The sequence below is a fragment of the Macaca fascicularis genome, chromosome 3, assembly GCF_037993035.2.
Source record: "Macaca fascicularis isolate 582-1 chromosome 3, T2T-MFA8v1.1".
Lineage (NCBI taxonomy): Eukaryota > Metazoa > Chordata > Mammalia > Primates > Cercopithecidae > Macaca > Macaca fascicularis.
In genome coordinates, this window is record NC_088377.1 from 92,008,051 (window position 1) to 92,031,733 (window position 23,683).

A 23,683-nucleotide genomic window follows, 5' to 3' on the forward strand; every position below is an offset into this window, starting at 1 on the left:
ATAAAAAATGTTTATATTTTAGCAAGAAAATGGCTCTTTACACAAACATCTTCAGATAGTAAACATCACACAGCAATGAGAAATCCGTTGATACACTGAGTTAGAAAACCAGTTTCACAGGATGTTTGAGTAAAATAGCATGGGTCCCTTCCCCTGCAGTCTGCGGGTCTTAGCTGTGTGTTCAGAGCGCACTTCCTCCTGCCATCTCAGACCTCAGATTTTCTCTGTGATTAGAATACCCCGTGTTCAGCCACCTCTCTGGACAAGAGCTTGCAGAATGCTGCTCCTGCTACCAGGCATCCTGGTGGCCTCCCTGTGGACGTGTGAGTTGCTTGACCCAAGGGACATCTCGCTCATTGGAAGGGAGGCACAGAAAGTGTGGACATTTATTTATTTTTATTTTTATTTATTTTATTTATTTATTTTATTTTATTTTATTTATTTATTTTTTTGAGACGGAGTCTTGCTCTGTGCCCCAGGCTGGAGTGCAGTGGCACAATCTCGGCTCACTGCAAGCTCTGCCTCCCGGGTTCACGCCATTCTCCTGCCTCAGACTCCCAAGTAGCTGGGACTACAGACGCCGGCCACCACACCCGGCTAGTTTTTTGTATTTTTTTAGTAGAGACGGGGTTTCACGGTGTTAGCCAGGATGGTCTCGATCTCCTGACCCTGTGATCCGCCCGCCTCGGCTTTCCAAAGTGCTGGGATTACAGGCTTGAGCCACCGCGCCCGGCCCATTTATTTATTTTTAATGTTTACTTTTATTTTCAGTTCAGGGGTACATGTGCAGGTGTGTTATATAGGTTAAATTGTGTCATGGGGTTTTTTTGTACAGATTATTTCATCACCCAGATACTAAACCTGGTACCCATTCATTATTTTTCCTGATCCTCTCCCTCTTCCCACCCTCCACCCTCTGATAGGCCCCAGTTTGTGTTGTTCCCCTCTATGTGCCCATGTATTCTCATCATTCAGTTCCCATTTATAAGTGAGAACATATGGTATTTGGTTTCCTGCTCATGTGTTAGTTTACTAAGGATAATGGCCTCCAGTTCCATCCATGTCCCTGTACAGGACATGATTTTGTTCTTTTAATGGCTGTGTAGTATTCCATGGTATCCCTATCAATCCCTTTACTGGGTATATACCCAAAGTAATAGAAATCATTCTGTTTTAAAGACACATTGCATATGTATGTTTATTGCAGCACTGTTCACAATAGCAAAGACATGAATCAACCTAAGTGTGGACACTTAAATCACACTATTTTCAGGCGAAACAAAGCCACATGGTAATTCAAGCTAAGCTGACAAATTCCACCATTACCTTGAGTTCTCCAGGAAGAAAATGTAAGCTTCACACCCAAGCTTTCCCTTAATAGAAAACAAACATACTATCTTAGTCAACATCAACATTTCATATTGAAAAATTTCAAAATTTTTGGTTTTTCTTTCAGATACAAGCGGAGACAATCTCATAACACAACTTGTAACATCCGTCACCAAGAAAAAAGGAAATACAGCATTTCTTGAATGCCAGATAAAATCCAGTACCTTCAAGAAGAATGTATGTATACACTGGTACCACCAGAAGCCAGACCAGCCCCTAAAGCGAATTCTGTATATCTCCTCAAATGAAAATGTAGTCCATGAACAAGGTGTTAGTGAGGAAAGATATGAAGCAAGGAAATGGCAAAGTGACTTGTCCTCCAGCCTGAGAATACACCGAGTTGCCGAGGAGGACGCAGGGATATATTACTGTGCCTGTTGGGATACACTCTATCAAAATGCTCCACTGTAACTGAACAAAAACGCCTCCCACGCCCGCTGCACCTGTGCAAACACACACCTCCTCTTTTCTGCCTCCTAGAGGCACCTGGCTGCTGACCACAGAGCACTTTTCTCTGGTGCATGTGTCCTGAGCAAAGTCTGAGCACGAGCCCAAGGGCCCAACCTCTGATGCTCCTTTCAGTGAGAAACTTTATCATCCAACTTCACCCCTTGGGAGCCTGGGCTGGCTTTTGGGCTGGTTTATTGACTTTGAATGAATGAAAGAGTGCTGGAAAATACAAGGCCTTTTGAGTAACATAGACATGGATTTCAAATTCCTGCCGGGCCACTTACTGACAGTGTGATCTAGGAAAATTCTTAATGCGTTTTCATTCTGTTTATTCAGCTTCAGGTGGGGCTAACATTAGTCACCTCATAGAGTCGCTGAGGTCTAAATGAGCCTCCATATACGAAAGCTTCTGACATAGCGCTCAACAAATCACTTCTTTTGTGTCCTTTCCCTTATGACTAAATCACTGAGCTATCTCAGCTAAAATAGCCATGTGTAGAAGCTTAAAAACAGGCCAGGCATGGTGGCTCGCACCTGTAATCTCAGGTGTGAATATTGGAGGTCAAGGTGGAAGGATTGCTTGAGGCCGGAGTTTGAGACCAGTTTGGGCAACATAGTGAGACCCTGTCTCTAAAAAACATACAAAAATTAGCTGGATGTGGAAGTAGTCACTTGTAGCCCTAGCTATTTGGAAGGCTAAGGTGGGAGCGTCACTTGAGCCCAAGAATTCGAGGCTGCAGTGTGCTATGATGGTGCCACTGCATTCCAGCCCGGGTGACAGAGCTAGACCTTGTCTCTAAATAAATAAATATAAAATCTTATATTGTCCCCTAAACAACAGTAAATTATAACTTTAATTCTGAAAAACTAAAAATTATGCATGGGAAAAGAGTGGAGGGTAATAAACCAAAAATATTTTTTTCCTCCAAAATTTTGCTTCAGTCACAATAGAGTATAACAGCCCAGTGTCTAAAGCAATAACCACATGAATTGTTAATATTTATCACACTGTGAAGTTTGGGGACATTTCCAATCTATAAAATGTACATAGTACTGCAAGAGGTTGTGAAATTATAATATCGTTTGTTACCATACACAGTGATTATACTTTTCCTCCAATACTCATGATACTGCATAGCTACCCACAACTCTGACAAAATATGGCCAAAACGGGAGTGGAGAAAGAGGTCAAAGATAGACCTATTTAAAGTAACACTTAAAAAAACAATAGGAGGGAATTACTCCAAAGGGGAAGTTAACATTGACTTATTATTACAGAAGTGTTTTCACGAGATCTTCTTGGATTTGATAGTTTCTTTACACCAGAACATGACAAATACCACTTCAACAGAGATCTCCCTGTGAAGGACTTTCATTGGTTTTCAAACAAACCTTTCCCTCCCTGTCACAGAGCAACAGCTGCCACTGCATCTTCAGTCCTAATCTGTGCTCCCTTGTAGCGTCTACTCTGACTAGCCACTGGCAATGTCAACCTCATGGGTTTTTCTTGTGTCTTTGGCTTGGGTTTGTAGGTTGACTTTACTCCTTGCTTGTCTTTTCATAATTTTTGTGTCCACAGTCATCTGTTTTCAGTGCCTCTCATTTCTCTTCCTTGTTTTTCAGGTGGAGACACCAAAATGAGAATATCTCAGGATCAACTCTCCTCCACACGCAGACAAGACAGAACAGTGCACATAAGGTGCAAGCTATCTGGGGTTCTTCTCGAGAAGACCGTTGTGCACTGGTATCAACAAAAAGAAGGGAAGCCCCTGAGACGAATCCTTTATGGCTCAGCCAAAAGTTACAAGCAAGACAGGCCCAATCCCCGCTTGGAGGCAGATGATAAACATGATGGTATTTTTTACCTGATCATTAACAATGTTGCCAAGTTGGATGAAGCCACTTACTACTGTGCCTGCTGGGATCTCACAATGTCACAGAGTCAGAAGGGACCTGAAAGAAAACCTTCCTATGACCACCCCCTGACTGCTTTCATACTCCTGCAACCACAACAGACTCCTAAATGCTCTTGTTCATTGGTTCATAGGCTGTTTGAACAGGGAGGGACCTTGGAACATATTTAGCCCAATGTCCCCACTTCAAATGAGGAAACTGGGGGCACAGAGACAGCAAGTGACTTGTCTCAAGCTAGTTAACCACAGAGGTAGGGCCACACTCTTGCATTTCAGATTCTCAGTCCAGTGCCTCTTCCTGCCTCTCTTGTGGTCTGTGTTGAACTTCTTTCAGCAGAATCACATTTCTTTCAAAAGGGAACTGTGACAACTTCCCTATGCGTCGTCTTCCTCAGTGGTACCCCTAGGCCCCAATTAACTCTGATATCGGCCAAACATGTAACTACCACACTGCTGAGAAGGGGACAAAGGTCAGCAGGGATGGACTCCACACTCCATCTACCCATGTTGTCTTCCCATAGCTATTTACTGCCCTTTGTTTCTATAGCTTCCTATCTGTTCTGAAATCCCTACTAATCAGAGCAGTTTCCCTGGTATGCCCATCACACATATGGGCAAGTGGGAAGTAGAGATTAACTTTTCTTCTGACTACATTAGTAAATTCTTATAATAGAAGTGCCTGCTGAACCAAGGCTGGAATTTCCTACTCTTCACTCTGAAACCTGGAACCAATCCTAATTGGCTGGCCACACACTTGTTTCAAATTGGGTAGCCCTGGCTTGATTTCTGCTCTCTTAGAGTGACCTAGGCCTTGTTCATGTCCAAGGCCTTACCAGCCACACCTAGAAAATAGCAAGAACAATAGTAGCAACCATATCTATATCATTACATTATAGCTCCGTACCTCTCTTTTTGGATGTCTGACAAGTAGCCAAAAAATTATTGATTCCAATTCCACTCCCTTCCCCCAATCTCCAAGCATGTATTATTTTCCTCACCAGACTTTCCTATTGCAGTAAATGGCAACAGTATATTGTATCATCTGATGCAATGGAAAGGGTTTTTTCTCAAGCAGATAGTGTTTTGTTGACTTCCATGTTTTTTTGTTTCTCCTGGTAATGAGAGAAGAGTGAGGAGACCCAACTATTATTGAGTTTCCTGTGATATGAGATCTGAAGGGAGGTTATAGGACCTCTGGAAACTGGTTTCACCTGCCAGAAAGACACCCACAAACCAGGCCCAACCTTGTGTGGCCCAATCTGAGACTGGAGTAGGCTGTCTCAACAGAGCCCCCGACCGAAACACTACGGACCCAATGTAGAGAACACCTAGTCTTCTAACTTACTGCAGGTTTAGAAACTCTTTGTGTTCCCCCTGACATGTGCAGGGCAACAGGCCAGCCATGACAGCAATGATTGTCATTCTGAAGTGCATGGCTCAAATGGCCTCATGGATGTTATAATCTCCTGGTGTCACTGAAAGACAAATACAAAGAAAATAAATTGTGAGATATAATTTGATATTCAGATTCAACTAGTCCCACTCCTCACAGATTATTTTGCTAGGTGCTGGCACTGCCTACTCATTGCTTTTTAGAATATGCAAATCAGCCATTTCATCTGCTTTTTATTTCATTTGATATGCTCTGTGCTTCCTAGAAAGCAATACCCAGCATCCTTTATATGGCCATTTGAGATACAGATTCTCTGTATTATACAGACCTAGACTATACCTGGGAACTGCGTTTCTTACACATATCTTTCCAAGTAATTGATGAACAGGGTTTGGGATCCAGAAAATTTGCACTGAAATCCTGGCTCAGTTTCACCTCCCTAATTCTGTTTCCTCACATGACTTTTAATAGTAATAACCATTTATAGGGTAAGGCAGAAAGAGAGAAATGCATAATTGGTGCCTGACTCACGGTAGACACTATATTTATGAGTTTTCTTCTCTTTCAATATCAAAAAGCACAGGACCATGGATTGTCATCCTGGAGCAGGGGGAAGGGAAGCCAAAAGGAGATTTGGGGCTTAGAGTAGAATATTAATTTCCCAAGACATTCTTCCAGACACGAGTCTTTTTATGCAAACATTTCTTGTTTGTCAAAAAGAAACAAGTGTTTCACCAGGCATGTTGCCTGTGGGAGTAGTATCAGTTGAAAAGTGTCTATAATATGCATAGTGGCATGTTAAATACCCCAAGTGCAAAAGAAACCCTAAAAGACTAAATCATCAGGTTAAGAATGAAGGCAGGTGGCACAATTGCTAAAAGGGAGACTGATTGAAAGCGCAGTGACCTGGCCTCTCCCAAACACTGCCCCGGTGTTTTCAGAAACAAGTAAAGATCCACTGGACTATATCGTAACATATCTGATATCATCTAAGTGATGACATATGTGAAATCAAATTATGCTAATTTTTGAAAGTTAGTGGTCCACAGATGGTCAGTATGTGATTTTTTAATCTCTTGTACATGTCAGATAATGTGTTTATTTTGCTTCAGACAGTGGTCTCTCTTGGAAGTGTCTTAACTTACTTCTGTACCTGATTTAATTAAGATCCATTAAAATTTCTAAAAGACAAATCAATGTGAAAAATAGTGCAAATTATTATTTTGGTTCATGTTGGCCACCAAACCCTGAAATGAAATGTGAGATATGTCTTCATATGTTTTGATGGCCAAACAAATTTGGTTGAAGCTGTTCTCTATGAAAGTTATTATCATCAAATTTGAAAAAGTGATGCAAAACTTCAAGCAATGCAGTGCCAACTTGTGCTTTACCTCACTTGACTTACTTCTTATTTATGTATTTGTTCATTCATAACCCATCTTCTTGGAAGCAGGATTTAAGTTGCCTCAGTTTGTTTAACTCAAGACATGACAAATGTGGCAGGGGGGATGTGTGTGTTCCAAAACATAAGGTTAGAGGCAAAATTGCTCATCTTTATACACATTCATTCAGGTTTCATTTTATGCCTTTAATAGAACTGAACATTATGGTCTTCACATAGTTTTTGGTTTTTTGTAAACTTAATAAAAAATGTTATAATTCATTACTTACATTTTTACGTTTTATTACTTAAATCTTTCATGGCTGTTGAAGTGTAGACAGCTTCTAAGACTTCTGATACTTCCCCACATGGTCTTGGAATAAGGAAAAGCAGAGGACAAAAAGGGATTGAGTGGACATCATCCCATCTATGACAGGTGCAACGGGCAACTGACAGTCCGAAGTAACAATAACTTTTAATTTTCAGATAAAAAGACACAGAAATAAGATGTTTCCATTCTACCTTACGAAGTGAAGTCTCTCTGAATTATTGCATAAACGATAAGAGAAAACCAATCAGTTTTTAGCACCTCCTGTGTCGCTGGCTCTATTGTAAATATCTCACAAAAGTCCTGGGAATTAGGTCTAATCCTCTCCATTTAAAAGGTGAGGAAACCAAGACTCTGAGATGTGTCTGCGCCCAAGGGCACAACACCAGGAGTGGAAGAACTGGAATCTGAACCTGGGTTTTCCAATTTTAAAGTGTCTTTTTCTTCATTCCCAACTTCCTGAGATAATAATTTATTTCATAAGAATCTTTTAAAAACTCGAGTAAACTTGTTAATGTTTATTGCTCCAGCCACTCTGTACATCTCCACCATCTCTGCAACAACGCATAAGCCTCTTATTGGCTTATGGCGACCAGCTATAAAACCATCTACTTCAGACAAATTGCTGTCCCAGGCAGCACCCCTTCCTTTCTGCTCATGCATATATCTTCCTAAAGTGCAAATGTGATCATGTCACTTTCTTCTCTAAATTTTTTTAGCAAGTCTTCATTGTCTATTCTTCTTTCAAAAACGTTTATTTGAAAATACTATAAAATAGAAAATTGTCCACGTTCTTACTTCTTCAAAATTAATGTGTTAAGTTTCTCCTACCTCATTTCCATCCTATACCCCTTTACTCAATGGATACAATTATTCTCCTACATGTTCCTTCTGGCCATGTGTAGCTTTGTAATTTTAGTTTTCATCTATTTTGACCCTTTGTTATCTGGGATGAGGTACAGTGATATTTTTATTTTCTCAGGTAATTATTTTCCTAATGCCCGTTTCTAAACAACCCATCCTTTCCTTTCAATTTAAAAATGCTGCAGCTTGTTTTAAATAGGTACACATATTTGACATATTTTCTAGAGAATTTATTTTGTCTATTTCATTATTCTTATATCATTATCATATTATCTCAGTAGCTTTATGATAAGAATTAAGATCTACAATGCCAAATATCTATTCACTGTACCACTTTCCAGAAAATACTTTATCAATCATCTCATATTTATTCATTCCTATAGAATTTAAAATCAACTTATCTAGTCCAACATTAAACCTCACATCCTAGAACAACAACATCATGTCGTAGTAATTCTGACTGGAATTGCTGGAAATTTATAGATGAATTTAGGATGCATTGGCCTCTTTCTGATAGAAGCTTTTTATTCATCAGTGCATGTTTCTCCATGTATTTAGGTTTTATTTTGTGCCCTTAGGGAAACTAAATACTGTATTCTTCATATTGTTCTTGTATTTTCTTGGTAAATTTAATAAAAGATTTTATAATTCATTACTTTTTCACATTTTATTACTTAAATCCTCCACGGCTCTTGAATATTGACAGCTGCTAAGACTTCTGATGCTCCCCCTCATGGTCCTGGAATACGGAAGGCCAGAGGACAAAAGAGACTGAGTGGCCATCATTCCGTCTATCACAGGTGTAAAGTGTCATCAACAGCGGCACGTAATAATTTTGAATTTTCTATTAAAAAGAAACCCTTTCCAAACATAATTTTCACCCAGCCCCATTGTCCTCTCCATTGGCTTGGGGGCTGTGAGCCGCCGTGTATGGACAGGTGCCCTCTGTGACCTTATTTATACCTTCCTGAATGAGGACTCAGGGTGAAGCTGGAGTGGACATGGAGGTCATCAGACCTGTCCTCCTTAGTCCTTGCAACTGAACACCTCTTCTGTGCTCAGAAAATCACACAGCAGACCCCGGCTTAAGATGGCAGATTTTTCAACATATCAGATAGCTCGATTTTTTTTTTTTTGATCATGCCTCAGTATAATTAAATAATCTATTATTTCATGGGAGACAGAATTCTACAAATTTCTTCTGTTATTCCAGGAGAAATAATAAGTCATTGCAGAACACATTTTCTCATTTGGCATTGCTTTAGTAAAGCATCGTGTTGCCGAATGATAAAAGTGGCTTTTTGAAAGTGGAGACCTTGGTTCAAATTTCTCAAGTATATCTGCACTGACACATTTGCATTTTCAGTTACTGAAGAGCTTCCTCCTTTCAGAAGTATCTTCCCAAATTGCCAACAGAGAGGCCCTGGTGTTTGTGGAAACAGAAGGGCTTTTCCTTTGATGTAATCTCAAAGCAGTTTCAACACAATTGAACACCTGGAAATTTAAAAAAAATATACAGTTCTCTGAATACTTTTCCTGGTAATTTAGAAAAGCAGTGGGTTGACCCACTGAGCCTGCTGTTTTCTCTTCCTGCTTTTTTTTCCATTTCCCTTTTCTGTTGGTGCTTTTCAAGAATTACTGCCTTAGAAGAAAACAGATAATTTATGAGGAAAAAGTACAAACTATCAGATGTCACAAAACCTATATTCAAGGACTTCCAAAAAAGCCAGAAGATCAAATTGCTAGTTCAAAGTTGTTAGATTGCTAGTCACGTCATGAGGATCAGAAGGCTGAGATTTTTGTAGAAGCTCAGACCAGTGTGATAGCACTGGTTGGATCAAGATATTTGCTGAAGGGACTAAGCTCATAGTAACTTCGCCTGGTAAGTAATTTTTTTTTCTGTTGTTATCCCAGTAATGAAAAACAAATAGATACGTTTTAGAAAAAAATGATCAACCTTATCTGAATCTGTCACATCCCTGGCCTCAGTATACGAACAGCAATTTTTCAGGTTAGCTGAACATGGAAACAAAACGATTTTGTACATAATATCTTCCCTTCCCTGTCTGTAAGTGGATTAAAATTCTACTTTTAGAATACACACACACTAACACACACACACACCTAACACACACACACACACACACACACACACACACGGTAGACTCTGGAGAGAAATTAAAATGTTTCGAGGACCATGTCTGTAAACCATTGCTGCAAGTCCTTCGTCCAAGATAATTTTTTGTAGGTCTTTTAAGCGAGAGACATAAAAATGGAATTTTATTAATTACTTCTTCTCTGTATTTTGAGATACAACATAGTTCTTCCTTTTTCTGCTAGCCTGCCAAATCCATGTTACTGATTTTGATCTCATCCTGAGAAACAGTACAGAAAAAATTACTTAGTATAGTAAATTACTATAGAACGTCGATATATCCCACTTATTAGTGCTCTAGTTTCTTTGAGGGAGGCTGAAGTCAGTCAAAATTTATGCTATTGGGACTCTTGTTATATCACCTGGAAATGGCCCAGTTTAATAGAATTTGTAAGTTCAACCAGCCATGTCAGCTCCAAGGTCAATGAAAAGAGTCTTCCTGATTTTACATCTTCATTTCTTCATTTATCCTCTCAGCAAATAGTTACTGAAAACAGTTTTTGTTCTGAATGCTGGAGATAAAAGGGCAAAGAAGCATAGTCTCAACACTCAGAAGCTGCCAGTCTGGCAGATAAGTATTCTAGATTCTGGCTTGGTTGGGCCCTGCCCATGTTCTTTGACCTGTGGCTGCCAGAGAAGCAGAAGGTCTTGGGTTCATGAGCTTGTTTTCTTTCTTAATTTATGTAGCAGTTATTGCTTATAAGATCTATGTATTGTGTTTGGTGGGTGGATTTGATAAAATGACCCGATATTGTTCCTTTAAGGAGAAAATTAATATTAGTACAGTTTATTGAGAGCCAGACACCATGGTAAATAGTTTCAGTGCTTTATCTCCTTCCTCATCAGACCTATGCAGGAGATCCTCTTAGTCCCATTTCACAGATAAGGAAACTGAGGCCTAGAGAAGAATAGTTACTTTCTTAAAGTCACATGATTAGTCACTGTGGCAACGACTGGGATCTAGCTAAGGCTATCTGTTTCGAAGTGCCTGGTCTGGACCCTTATGTGATATTTAGCATTATTAAGTCATAGTTTTATACTTTGAATATTTCCTCTTCTGTAGCTTGACCCTATGAATGGACTTTTTAGTTGACTATTTTTCTTGTACCAACTTCCAATTTGTATTACTATTTGTGTATTAATATAATTATTCTACTTCTAATTATGGCACTGAAATGACCTCTCTCTCCTCCAAAAAGTCATATGGAATACGCATGCATAAAATATTCAAAATATAATTTTTACCGTATTTCTATAGAATGAGTCGTTTTGACATCATTCCGCTCAGTTGTCTTTCTGTATTGGCATCAAATTTGCTAGATATGTTGAAACTGATGAAGGAGCTATTGCAGCTATGCTGTATTGCAGTGCTAAGTTGCGTAACTCAAGCTGCCTCAGATTCTCTGTGGAGTAGCACACGATTTAATTCAATGAAACTGTAAGGGTATTTTCAAGTCAAAAGGAGCAGTCTTTCAGCAATGAATCATCATTAAGAATTCATATTTTGTAACAACTTATCTGGTATTCTATCAATGAAAACTGGATTCTAAAAAGAAGTTACTCTATATATTTTTATTTTTATTTTTTGAGATGGAGTCTCGCTCTATCACCCAGCTAGAGTGCAGTGGCACCATCTCTGCTCACTGCAGCCTCCGCTTCCCAGGTTCAAGAGATTCTTCTGCTTCCGTCTCCTGAGTAGCTAGGATTACAGGCACCTGCCACCAAGCCCAACTAACTTTTTTTTTTTTTTTTTTTTTTTGTATTTTTAGTAGAGATGGGGTTTTACCATGTTGGCCAGGCTGGTTTTGAACTCCTGAGCGCAAGTGATCCACCTGCCTCAGCCTCCCAAAGTGCTAGGATTACAGGCGTGAACCACCGTGCCTGGCCAAAAGGAAGTTACTTTAGAATCAATCTAGATACCCATCCCTCCATACATATGAATCACAAAATACCTATAAATCATATTGAGTATCTATTTACTGAATGTCAAACATAAGAATCCTATTACTGTCTTTGAAAATTAAGGAAATATTAACTCTAAATTACACTTAAGACAAATTGTATACATGAAAACTCTTTAGGGAATATTTAGAAGATTCAGGTAAAATCACGAGAAAAGTTAAAATCAGACTCTCTAATGTATGTGATACAAGGAGAGAATGTACATAACCCAAAGTACCCAGGGCAGGGTGAGGTCAGTTCTTAAATTCCTGATTGCATTCAGAACTATTATGATTTTGTTTGACCTTTGTCTTGACTTAATGTCAGCCAATTTTTATGTCTTTATGTAAATATTGAAAAAAATGCTGGCAAAATTTTAAGACAAACACAAAGGTAAATTCTTGTAAAGGCTTCTCAGGTGGTGGGCAACAGTTTGGCAGAAAAGTCAAGCTATTTGGTCCCGGAACAAAGCTCATCATTACAGGTAAGTTTTCTTTAAATTTTGCAATGTAGAGAAGGGATGGGAGACAGGCAGGAGCTGGCTCAGAATTCTAGGATTCCCTCCTGGTTTGGTCACTAATCATGGTGAAATCTCCAGAGAGGTCAGGTGACTTGGTTCATGCCATGGGAGTCAGAACTTTTCCAGCCCTAGCATGGGAGACATTACTAAGGAGCTTAGACCAACTGCAAATCTCTAAAGGATGGAGGCCTTATGTTCCACTGGTATCTCTCTGTTAAAAGTTTTGTGAACAAGTTTAGTTTAGAGATTTTGTTTCTTCAATTCTAAAAATAACCAATGGAAAAAAGTAAAAAAAGGAAAAAAAAAATTCAGCTACCCTCCTCATTTGGTCACTGAAAGATGAAATATTTGATAATTTGACCAAAGAATGATTACTATCAAATGTCAAAATATTTCACGGTGTGACCATATTTAAAAGTGACATAAGCTGCATTTGTTGTTATTTAAATTGGTCCAATGAGTTTGTTTATTATTTGTTAGCTTAAGCTTAAAGATGTAATTTTGCCTGGATGAGAGAAAACATCTCATAAAGATACTCTTGGTCTATTAGTTCCACTGAAATGAAAGTTTTCAGAGAATATTCACAAAGTTGATAAAGCATTGAAAAAAATGAAAGCAGTTTTATAGTTTTATTTCTTTAATGCTTGAGATCATATGATAAAATTAACTTATAAGTTAAAAAGTGACCTTCTGATTCTCTTTTATCCAGTTGACTTAATGTGAATGGTAGCAATCAAAGTCATAATTTGTAGTTTTCTGAGAAGTGATTTTTCAGGAAAGTGCGGTGCAGGAAAAGGTATGGACTTTGTTTCTCGATGACTCCTGGGGCTGCCACTTTCTATGTAACTGCCCTTTAGGAAGTGTATTTTGATTCACCAAGTATTCAAATTATAAAAATGCTGGTTCATTATAGAAAAATTGGAAAACACAAAAATAAACAAAAAAATATAATTTGATATTGACCCTCATCACATTATCTGTTAACTTTTATTTAAACATTTTTTCTATGCTTTTTGTTTGTTTGCTTTACAAAGTTGGAATCATAGACTAGACACACAATAATAGATCTGGCTTTTTCACTTCACACTACTTCATAAACATTCTTTTCAAATGTCCTTAATATTTTGCAATAACAGAGCAAAGTTGAAAGTTCCGATTTCAAGTTGATCTGTACAATGAAAGTAATGGAGATTATTTATCTCGAAGGAATGTTGTATATATTACATGAAATTAAATATGGAAATTACCCACCAGAATGCCTGGCACTTGGTAGGTGATAGAAATATTAATTCCTCTTCTGGAATTCAAGTTACTACCCATGAGAGGTCTTTATACACTCAGGAATAAGACAAATGTATCAACCCCCATCTATTCAACAGCTCACTTCAGAACAAATATCACTATTTGTAAAATGCTTTCTATTTCTAAAAGACTAATTTTACCTGCTTCTAAAAGTAATTAGAATGTTTTATGTATTATCTCATATATGATCTGCTTGAATGCAAGGTGATTTTTCATTTTCCAGAGAAAATTTATACAAGTTTAAGAAAATATGTATTTCCCCTCTCCCAACTTGAATATGTAAATTCATAGGGATACAGGTAAAATAGTCAAATGTCTACTTATAACATTTAATTTCTTAACTGGATCATACCTACAAAGTTAAAGATTATGTCAATACCAATATCAGTTGAGAAATATTGGCTTTGGTGCCCTTATATTTCATTAAAGATTTTGTTTTGATGCTTCACATGCATCTAAAGCAACTACCTTAGAGCAACTTTCTAAGGAATCTCAGTTCTCAGTGTCCATTTTGGATTCCTCATATGATGGTGTCCCTGAATATTTTATTCTGAGAAACAATTATCCACTCACAAAATAAAAGGAAATTATTTTTTCCGATTTATTCCGTTATTCTACATTTGTATGAAGTAAGTAAAAACTACAGGGACCTTAGCCCCAAGTAATAATGACCAAATTCATGATACATTTCTTTGCTTTTTCTTTCCTTTTACCAGTGCTATCGCCCCAAACTAGCATTCATTGAGTTCATTTCATGTTGACATCTCGTCCAGTTAGACCTTCTGGATCAAAGCAGAGTATTTGAAGAACATTTTTTAATATGAGAGGTTACACAAAGACTGTACCATCCATAAGGCACCCTCCCCCCTCCCCCCGCCCCGCCTATGTTGTGAGAGAAAATTTTGGGAAAGAAAGCCTCATTTTATGTTCTGGCACTTTCTTTCTGTCTATATAAATTTAGTATGTAGGTGTCCCTATCACAGAGCTAGGTTTTACAAACGTGTTCTCCATTCTTAGTGTCTTATTTGAGCTTGACCATTAAATAAATACAGATGATCAAAAGCTTCAAGGAAAGGAGAAGGAAAAAGGCCTGTGATTACCTGGCAAGGAGCACAGGTTAAAATTTTATCCCCAAATGTAGGAGAAAAAGGTAGGGGAATACATAAAATTCTGATAAGTGTATTACTGGATAAGATTAACGCAAGAGTATCTCTGAAAATAATCAATAAAAATGTTTAATAAGAGTTTTGGAAATGTTGCCATTTTGTTTCTAAATTCAAGAGATGGTGAATAATCTGGAGGTACAGCTGTAAATACTGCTCCACCCCAAAACTTGGAGGGTGCAGATGTGAAATTGAGATGTTATATAAAGATAGATATTAACTAGGAGGACTGCTCATGGTATATACATTGAAACTACATGGTCAACTTGATAGACAGTACGTACACATGGAAGTAGATTCTCATTAAAACAAGTGACTATGTATTGTTAAAAATAAAAGTGAACAAAATAGCTAGGCATGGTGGCTCATACCTCTAATCCCCGCACTTTGGGAGGCTGAGGCAGGCAGATGACTTGAGTGCAGGAGTTTGACACCAGCCTGGTCAACATGGTGAAATTTGTCTTTACAAAATACAAATATTAGCCAGACATAGTGGTGCATGCCTGTAGTCCCAGCTACTTGGGAGGCTGAGGTAGGAGGACTACTTGAGCCTGGGAAGTTGAGGCTGCAGTGAGACATGATTGTGCTGCTGCATTCCAGTGTGGGCGACAGAAAAAGCCCAGTCTCAAAAAAAAAAAAAAACAAAAAACAAAAACAAAAAAAACAAAAAAAACAAAAAGCTGACATTTATTCATATGGGAAATAAGATAAATAGTAAGATTTTTAGAATGTGACATTTATTCATATGGGAAATAAGATAAATAATCAGATAAATATGGTGCATCGCAGAATCAGTGAAATGAAGAGTGGGAGGACACAAAATTGTGGAACATGAGAATGTGTGTTATTTGGTCAAAGAACATAAGTTACAAAGGATGGGAAACGAAAGTGGGAAAAGGACAAAAGAGTCTCATCTGTAGAGAGATCATTGAAGTTATCTGATCTTTTTCCCCTTTCCCCTGCCATCCACCTTGAAAACACCCTTCACTATAATGAAACTAAAGAGATAAAAAAGAAAATAAATATGTTCATGAACATTGGAAGCCTTGGTAGGAGGCAGTTAAAAATCACACTCCCTCACAGCATGTGCAGAATAAACAAAGGCCAGGTTTTCATCCAGCATCTGACACTTGAGAGCTGTGACTTTTGGCAAGTTATTTAACTTTTTGATCCTCTTTTCAACCTCTGTAAAATAAGCACAGTAATAAGTACTGTGCAGCCTATCCTGGATGAAAGGCCCCGGTGGACACTAGCTCAATGGCACCGTCTCTTTTTATTGTTATGTACTAGGCCATTCCAAACCCTGCAATGTGTGTGTTTCTCTCATGATTCTTTTAAATTCATATTCCATTTCTCCCCATAGATAAACACCTTGATGCAGATGTTTCACCCAAGCCCACTATATTTCTTCCTTCCATTGCTGAAACAAACCTCCATAAGGCTGGAACATACCTTTGTCTTCTTGAGAATTTTTTCCCGGATGTTATTAAGATACATTGGCAAGAAAAGAAGAGCAACACGATTCTGGGATCCCAGGAGGGGAACACCGTGAAGACTAACGACACATACATGAAATTTAGCTGGTTAACGGTGCCAGAAAAGTCACTGGATAAAGAGCACAGATGTATCGTCAGACATGAGAATAATAAAAATGGAGTTGATCAAGAAATTATCTTTCCTCCAATAAAGACAGGTATGTGTTTACACATATCATCTCTCCGAACATGTCTTTGAAAGGGAATCCTGCATTTTTTCCTTTCATTATTAATGAAAAACAAGCATAAATCTTTCTTAATTGGTGTCACATTTAATGGTAGCATAAATGCCCTGCTACTTTTCTATAGAATTAAAATGGTGTGGGTTTTGGAGAAAACAAAATTGAAAAGGTTACGGAAGGTTTCTCAGCCTCAGTTCCATTATCCAAAATAAGAAAGTCACATGCTGGTTTTTAGGGTTGTTAGATGGATTAAAGGAAACAACGTACACAGAAACATCTAGCAACGAAGCAAGTGGTAAATGCTCAAAAAGAGTTCTCCCTTCTCTTGATGACTTTACTTGATCTGGAAAAAAGAACAAATATACGCCTTTCAGGAATGTTCTACTGAAGCAGGCAGAGTCACCTCAATCTTGCTACCCACAAAGTTTAACCTAAAAATGATGGGTTCATTGTTGACAAAATGATATTTATCTAAAAACAGTTCCAATTTTCTATTTCCTTTGCCGAGACACAAAGGGGAGGCAAATGTGCAAAGCCTGAGGGTAGTCTTACCACTGTGCTTACGTGATCTGATTTTTCCAGTGATTAGGGCAAAATAAAACGTATAGTAAGTTCCAGGACAGTGAATATTATACAGGCGACAAGTTACAGTTTTATAATGTGTTTTCCTTTACACTAAATTCTAAAAGTAAAATGTCATTCTACCTGCTTTTTTTTTTTTTTTTTTTTTTTTTTTGAGACAGAGTTTCACTGTTGTTGCCTAGGCAGGAGTGCTGTGGCACCATCTCGGCTCACTGCAACTTCTACCTCCCGGGTTCGAGCGATTCTCTTACCTCAGCCTCCCGACTGGCTGGGATTACAGGCGTCCGCCACCACACCTGGCTAATTTTTGTATTTTTAGTAGAGATGGGGTTTCACCATGTTGGCCAGGCTGGTCTCGAACTCCTGACCTCAAGTGATCCATCTGCCTTGGCCTGCCAAGTGCTGGGATTATAGGCGCCAGTCACTGTGCCTGGCCTAAGAGTACAATGTCTTTCATGCGCTTCTCAAGGCAACTACGTTAAGGAGGACACTGCTCTTAATGTCATTCTACAGTAGATTTCTAATGCTCTTTTTTGGAAGTTTGTTTTTTTCTGAGAAAAGCTAAAAATATAACATAGAAGTGATCATATTATATAATCAATGAAGTGCTTTTAAAGGAGATAAAACTCTTCTGGTCCACATTTGCAACCAACGTTGATTGAGAGAGAAAGAGAGAGAACTCAGGATACTCTTACAGATTTTATTATGGGGAATAGTTACTTTATTCTTTTTATCTCAATCAATGCATGGAAATAAGTGATAGTCATTTTCATTTATCTTTTAATAAATAAAACTAACCTAAGGAAAAGAAGAAAACATTGAAAACCCATTAAAGTCAGCCCTTAAAGATATTTGGGCATGCAGACATGATAACTAACATTTGCATCGTGAGACTTATCCAAAACCTATGCCTCAAGTCCATTTTTGAGAATACATGAAATGAAGATCTCAGTGAGTGCATAAAACTGCACACCAGAATCATATCTGTATAGATAAGAACACATCTACTAAAAAAATAATAAACCCAAACACCAATGCGACTCTGTTTTCTTCTGCTTTAAAATATGTTGTCTTTGTTTGCATGTTTGCGTCTTCCTTTTTTTTTAAACATCACAGATACATTCAACTCTCACCTCAGGTTTTATTCAGAGAACTATCAATGTGACTTGGCCCGTCTCCTTCTAGTCCCAGAAAGAATTGCACTGAAATGCTGAGCTCCTATAATAAAAACGAGCATTTGCTGAGAATAATTAACATACTCAAAGAGATTTTCTTAGAGTACACAATGGTGACATTATATTGTCTCTTTATAAATTACTTTCTATCTATTTCTGTGGATTATTTCTACTAAGTACTTTTCAAATGTCCAATTTCTTTTCTTCCCCTATGACTACTATCTGAATACTGGCTCTGCTGTTCACTGATATGACTCTCGGCAAGTTGCCTGCACTTTTTAAACTTTATTTCCTCATTCAGAACATGGGGTCATACATAATACAACTCGTTTCAGTGTTATTGGGGAATTAAACAAAAAATGCATGGGAAGCATTTAACATAGTGCCTGAGACAGTACTGAACACTCAGTAGATATTAGCTTTTGTTAATGTTGTTGTTGTTATGTCTAGAAACACTATATCTCCAGAAAATCATGGGTACTTGCTGGGGACGTTGGGGACATGCATGGTTTGGAAAGGAATGACTGCTTTTTTCTGTTTAGGTGAGAAATTTTTCTAAGCCAGACTCCTTCAAACATGTAAGATTCTGTTGTGGATTCTAGGACTGAAAGAATTCTTGGCCGGGTGTGGTGTCTTATCCCTGTAATCCCAGCATTTTGGGAGGACAAGGCAGGAAGATTGCTTGAACACAGGAGTTCAGAACCAGCCCGGGCAACATGGCAAAACCCTGTCTCTACAAAACATACAAACAATAGCTGGGCATGCTGACATGTGCCTGTACTCCCAGCTACTCAAGAGGCTGAGATGGGAGGATCACCTGTGCCTGGGCAGTTTGAGGCTTCAGTGAGCCGTGATGACACCACACTATACTCCACTCCAGCCTGGGCAACAGTGAGACACTGCCTCAAAAAAAAAAAAAAAAAAAAAAAAAAACCCAAATTAATCTTTTTGCTGGTCTCATGTCAGCAGTGTGTGTTAAAGGCTTTAAAGTAGCCACTTGTTCTGTTTATTTTTCCACTGAACAAGTATTTATCAAAAACATACTTTGTGGCAAACACTGTGCTAAGAGCTATGAATACAGAAGGAAAACCAAATGATCTTGGATACTACACTCCAGTTGGAATAAAAAAGAAAAAGTATATTCTCCATGAACTTCAATATATTGATGTGCAAAACCATAATATATGAATTAGATCTATCTAATCACATAGAATTAGACCAATTATTTTTGGAATTGTGGGCTCATATTTTTAATAACTGTCCTCCTGCCTCTCTGTTGACAGGTTTTATCAATATTCATTTAATGACACACACACACACACAAACATACACATACACCTTGACAAATAATGGGCATGAATAATTGACTAGTACTTGCTCTCATTCTTCTAGATGTCACCACAATGGATCCCAAAGACAATTGTTCAAAAGATGCAAATGGTAAGTTTTTGTGTTTTTTACTTCCTCTTGATCATTTTAACTTTTGAACTTCTCTGGCTTGAAAAATCAGGGAATGGATTTTGTTAGGTTGGATGCTGCAGAATGGACCTTGTGATATTTTAAATTAGTCCCTCCTTTTCTAGGAGCTGTATTAACAAAGCAAACTATTGCTTTGGGGTATGAGATGGCTGTAAATTAGAGGGTAAAGTGATATGCTTTTAACTATTTCAAAAAACATTTTATTCATCCATGTGTCTTTTTTTTTTTTTTTTTTTTTTTTTTTTGAGACAGAGTCTTGCTCTGTCACCCAGGCAGTCACGATCTCAGCTCACCACAACCTCCGACTCCCAGCTTCAAGTGATTCTCCTGCCTCAGCTTCTCAAGTCGCTGGGACTACAGGCACATGCCACCATGCCTGGCTAATTTTTGTATTTTTAGTAGAGTCGGGGTTTCACAGGCTGGTCTCAAATTCCTGACCTCGTGTTCTGCCCCCTCGCCCTCCCAAAGTGTTGGGATTACAGATGTGGGCCACTGTGCCCGGCCTCATGTCTTTTGTTTTAATGACTGGGGAAAACATGATACCATGTTGCTTCTCGAGTTGTTTTGTCTTAGTCTTTGGTGTTTGCTAGTAGCTAATAACACGAACCAGTGTTTATCAAGTGCTTTTTACACAGAAGGGTTTGGGCTGTGTTCTGCATTTTCTTGTTTAACCCTCTTAACACCCCTATAAAATGGTACATTATTTTTTTCTCCCAATTTACAGTCCCTTTAAAGCAAATAATTATAAAAATCCCTATACATGTCACACAGCTAGATCTGAGATTTCAAATCAGGCCATCAAACAAAGAGTTTATGTACTTAGTAAGTTTCCTATTATTTTTCTGCAATAGAGTCAGATAGCAAGAAATTACAAAGCCAGGAACCCGAAAAAAAAAGGACATAATGTGGGGATGGGTGGGTGCATGGACTTTGCAGAGTGAACTTTCACTCCAGCTCTTTTAATGATTAGGTGTAAGTGACCTATATTTTGTGAGTAACATCTTTTTTAATCAGCCAACCACGAATAATTACACCAGATTTACAGTTATTGAAGAGATAAGGGCATGAATGTGAGATGTCTAGCATAGGGTATCTCATTTAGCAGACACAGAATGAGTACTTGTTTCTGGCCTTTTCTCTCTACATATGCACAAAGAATGTGACTAGAAGCATTGGCTCTAGCCCTGCTCAACTTTCTTCTATTTCCAATACCAAGGGGCTCTGACTTAAGCTGCCACACCAGGCAAGGAGGGGCAGTAACATCTCACTTGATGAAGGGCGGGGAGTTAGGAACACATCACTTTTCCACACCAAGGACTGATGTTTCTGGAGTTCTGACATCATGAAGACAAAACATGTAAAATGGAAATTTCTGCAGGCAGAGACTCAGCCTTGTAGCTCATTGAGTAGTTACTGGTGGTCCACCCCCACTGTCTTTACTTATTCCTTGACAGCACATATATCTTGCAAAACCTCAAATAATATGAAATGCAATCACCCAATAATAGCATAGCCATAATCAGAGACATTTAGGAAAGACAGGTGGGTGTGCCACAACTACCTAACACATCAGCGAATCTGGATTAACCACTTTCTTTGCTTTCCTACAAAGCAACCTTACTTTTTAATAGCTTGGAATGTTCTACGTGAATTTAGCAGAGGTTGTTAATCAACTTGAAAGCAGAATTCTGACTTGTCTGACTCTTGGTGGTGGTGGTGGTGGTAGCAGTAGATGTTTACTTTTAGGTTTTGGTGGTGGTAGAATATCACTTCAACGTAAATCGTCAGAAATAAGTATTTGTGAACCCCTCTCCTGTTAATACGTTATTCTGTAAAAAGAACGTGTGAAATTTCTCTTAGATGCACTACTGCTGCAGCTCACAAACACCTCTGCATATTACATGTACCTCCTCCTGCTCGTCAAGAGTGAGGTCTATTTTGCCATCATCGCCGTCTGTCTGCTTAGAAGAACGGCTGTCTGCTGCAATGGAGAGAGATCGTAACAGACGGTGGCACAAGGACGCCATCTTTTTCTCATCGGCTATTGTCCCTAGAAGTGTCTTCTGAGGATCTAGTTGGGCTTTCTTTCTGGGTTTGGGCTATTTCAGTTCTCATGTGTGTACTGTTCTATCATTGTTGTATAATGGTTTTCAAACCAGTGGGCACACGGAAAACCTCACTCTGTGATGACAATGAGGAATGGCCATGGCGGTCCCCAGCACCACTCTCTCCATATTCTCCACAGCTCCTCCAGCCAACCCAAATAGCCACTGCCATGGTGTAGACGGTCCGCGGCTTCTAGCCTTGTCCCTCCCTTAGTATTCTTTAATCAGATAACTGCCTGGAAGCCTTTCATTTTACATGTCCTGAAACAGCCTTCTTTGCTAGTTGAATTACGTGGTGTGTTTTTCCTAATAGGCAAAATAAATTTAAAACAATGAAAAGTTGACTTTTGTCCATGTGTATTTTAATTGGATGATACCGAATTGAAAATCCAAGGTAAGAAACCTCATGGCAATTGGGCTATGGAATTCTGTATTGGTTGTAAGAATGGTCCAACATCCCATTTCTCTTTCTTTCCCTGAGCTAGTGTCTATGACACCTTCTAAGAGGAATCATAACCGAATGAAGAAGCCCATGCGGCTTCTGTTTTAAATGTCACCAGAGTGACCAGATTAAGTTGGTTTAGGACATTGCAGTGGCAACAGGACACCATCTCCTGTGACGCGTACCATGTGAGCTCAGCTCTAGAGTGTTTCGCAGACACCGTGTTTCCTGATCCTCACAATACCCCCAGGAGAGCTGCCCCAACACCAGAGAGGCAGCGTAATGGAGAGGCTCAGCACATGCTCTCTGGTCCCAGGAATCCTGGGTATGGTGTTTAGTATCTGTGTGGCCTCAGATGAGTTCTAGGAACTCTATGTGCCATAATCTCCTCATGTAAAATGAAGTTATAATGCTCCATTTCCTGAAGTTATGTGGATTAGATGAGTTAATAGCACCTGGCACACACAAGCCCTCCACAGTATCAGCGTGCACTGTTGGTAACTCTACTCTAGAGACAGTAATAAATCAAAAAGTATCTGATGCAGGCCTCAATCAACTTAGAAGTTTATTTTGCCTAGATGAGGGGCATGCCCAGAAGAAAATAACACGGAATCACCGAAGCAGTCTATGGTCTGTGCCTTTCTCCAAAGATGAATTTGAGGGCCTCAATATTTAAAAAAGGAAAGTGGGCTGGAGGGGAAAGAAGAAGGGTATAACAATCCACACGTTGCAAGAGCAAGGGAGCAGGCAGGGAACTGCCAAATTATGTATTCATGTTGCACTCAGTAGATCAGCACTTTACATAAGATACAGTGAACATAGAGTAGCTACTTCTGGAGCTATTTGACCTTTCATCTGTAGTACTCTGTTTAGGCACAAAAGGAAAGGCAGCTTCTCCCATGAGCCAGCTTTTGGCTTATTTTTTTTGGCTTATTTTTTTCTAAAACATAGCATAGTGAATTGGGGTCCCGAGTTTTCCTTTTCCTTTCACACAGTAGATTCCACTGGAAAATAAATAGGTGTGGTGTTGAAAAATAATATTCATAACATAACCCTATTAATCCTATTGTGAGATAAATACATTTGAACATTTACATGGTTCTAAAACACTCAAATTTTTATTTAGATAAATATGGATGTACATATATAAGTATCCATGTACATATATATATGTTCTGATTTACCCTTCTTACACAGGGAGTGTACAACATATATTATTCTGCACATCTCTTTTCATTTATAAATCCTAAAGCTCTTTTGATGTCTGTATACAGGGACACTTCACTGCAGGTATTTTTCTCTTTTTTTTTTTTTTTTTCTGGATGCAGTCTCGCTCAGTCTCCCAAGCTGCAGTGCAGTGGTACCATCTCGGCTCACTGCAACC

General features: G+C 38.6%; 1 gene segment (V, D, J or C); it reads left to right on the plus strand.

The window, feature by feature from the left end:
- The window catches only part of LOC107129205 (T cell receptor gamma constant 1-like), a 76,118-nt gene extending 53,922 nt beyond the window's left edge, over positions 1 to 22,196 (plus strand). The window contains 3 exon segments of the V gene segment in view: positions 16,163 to 16,492; positions 19,666 to 19,713; positions 21,613 to 22,196. Coding sequence covers positions 16,163 to 16,492; positions 19,666 to 19,713; positions 21,613 to 21,755 — 521 coding nt within the window.
- Positions 22,197 to 23,683: the final 1,487 nt, after the last annotated feature.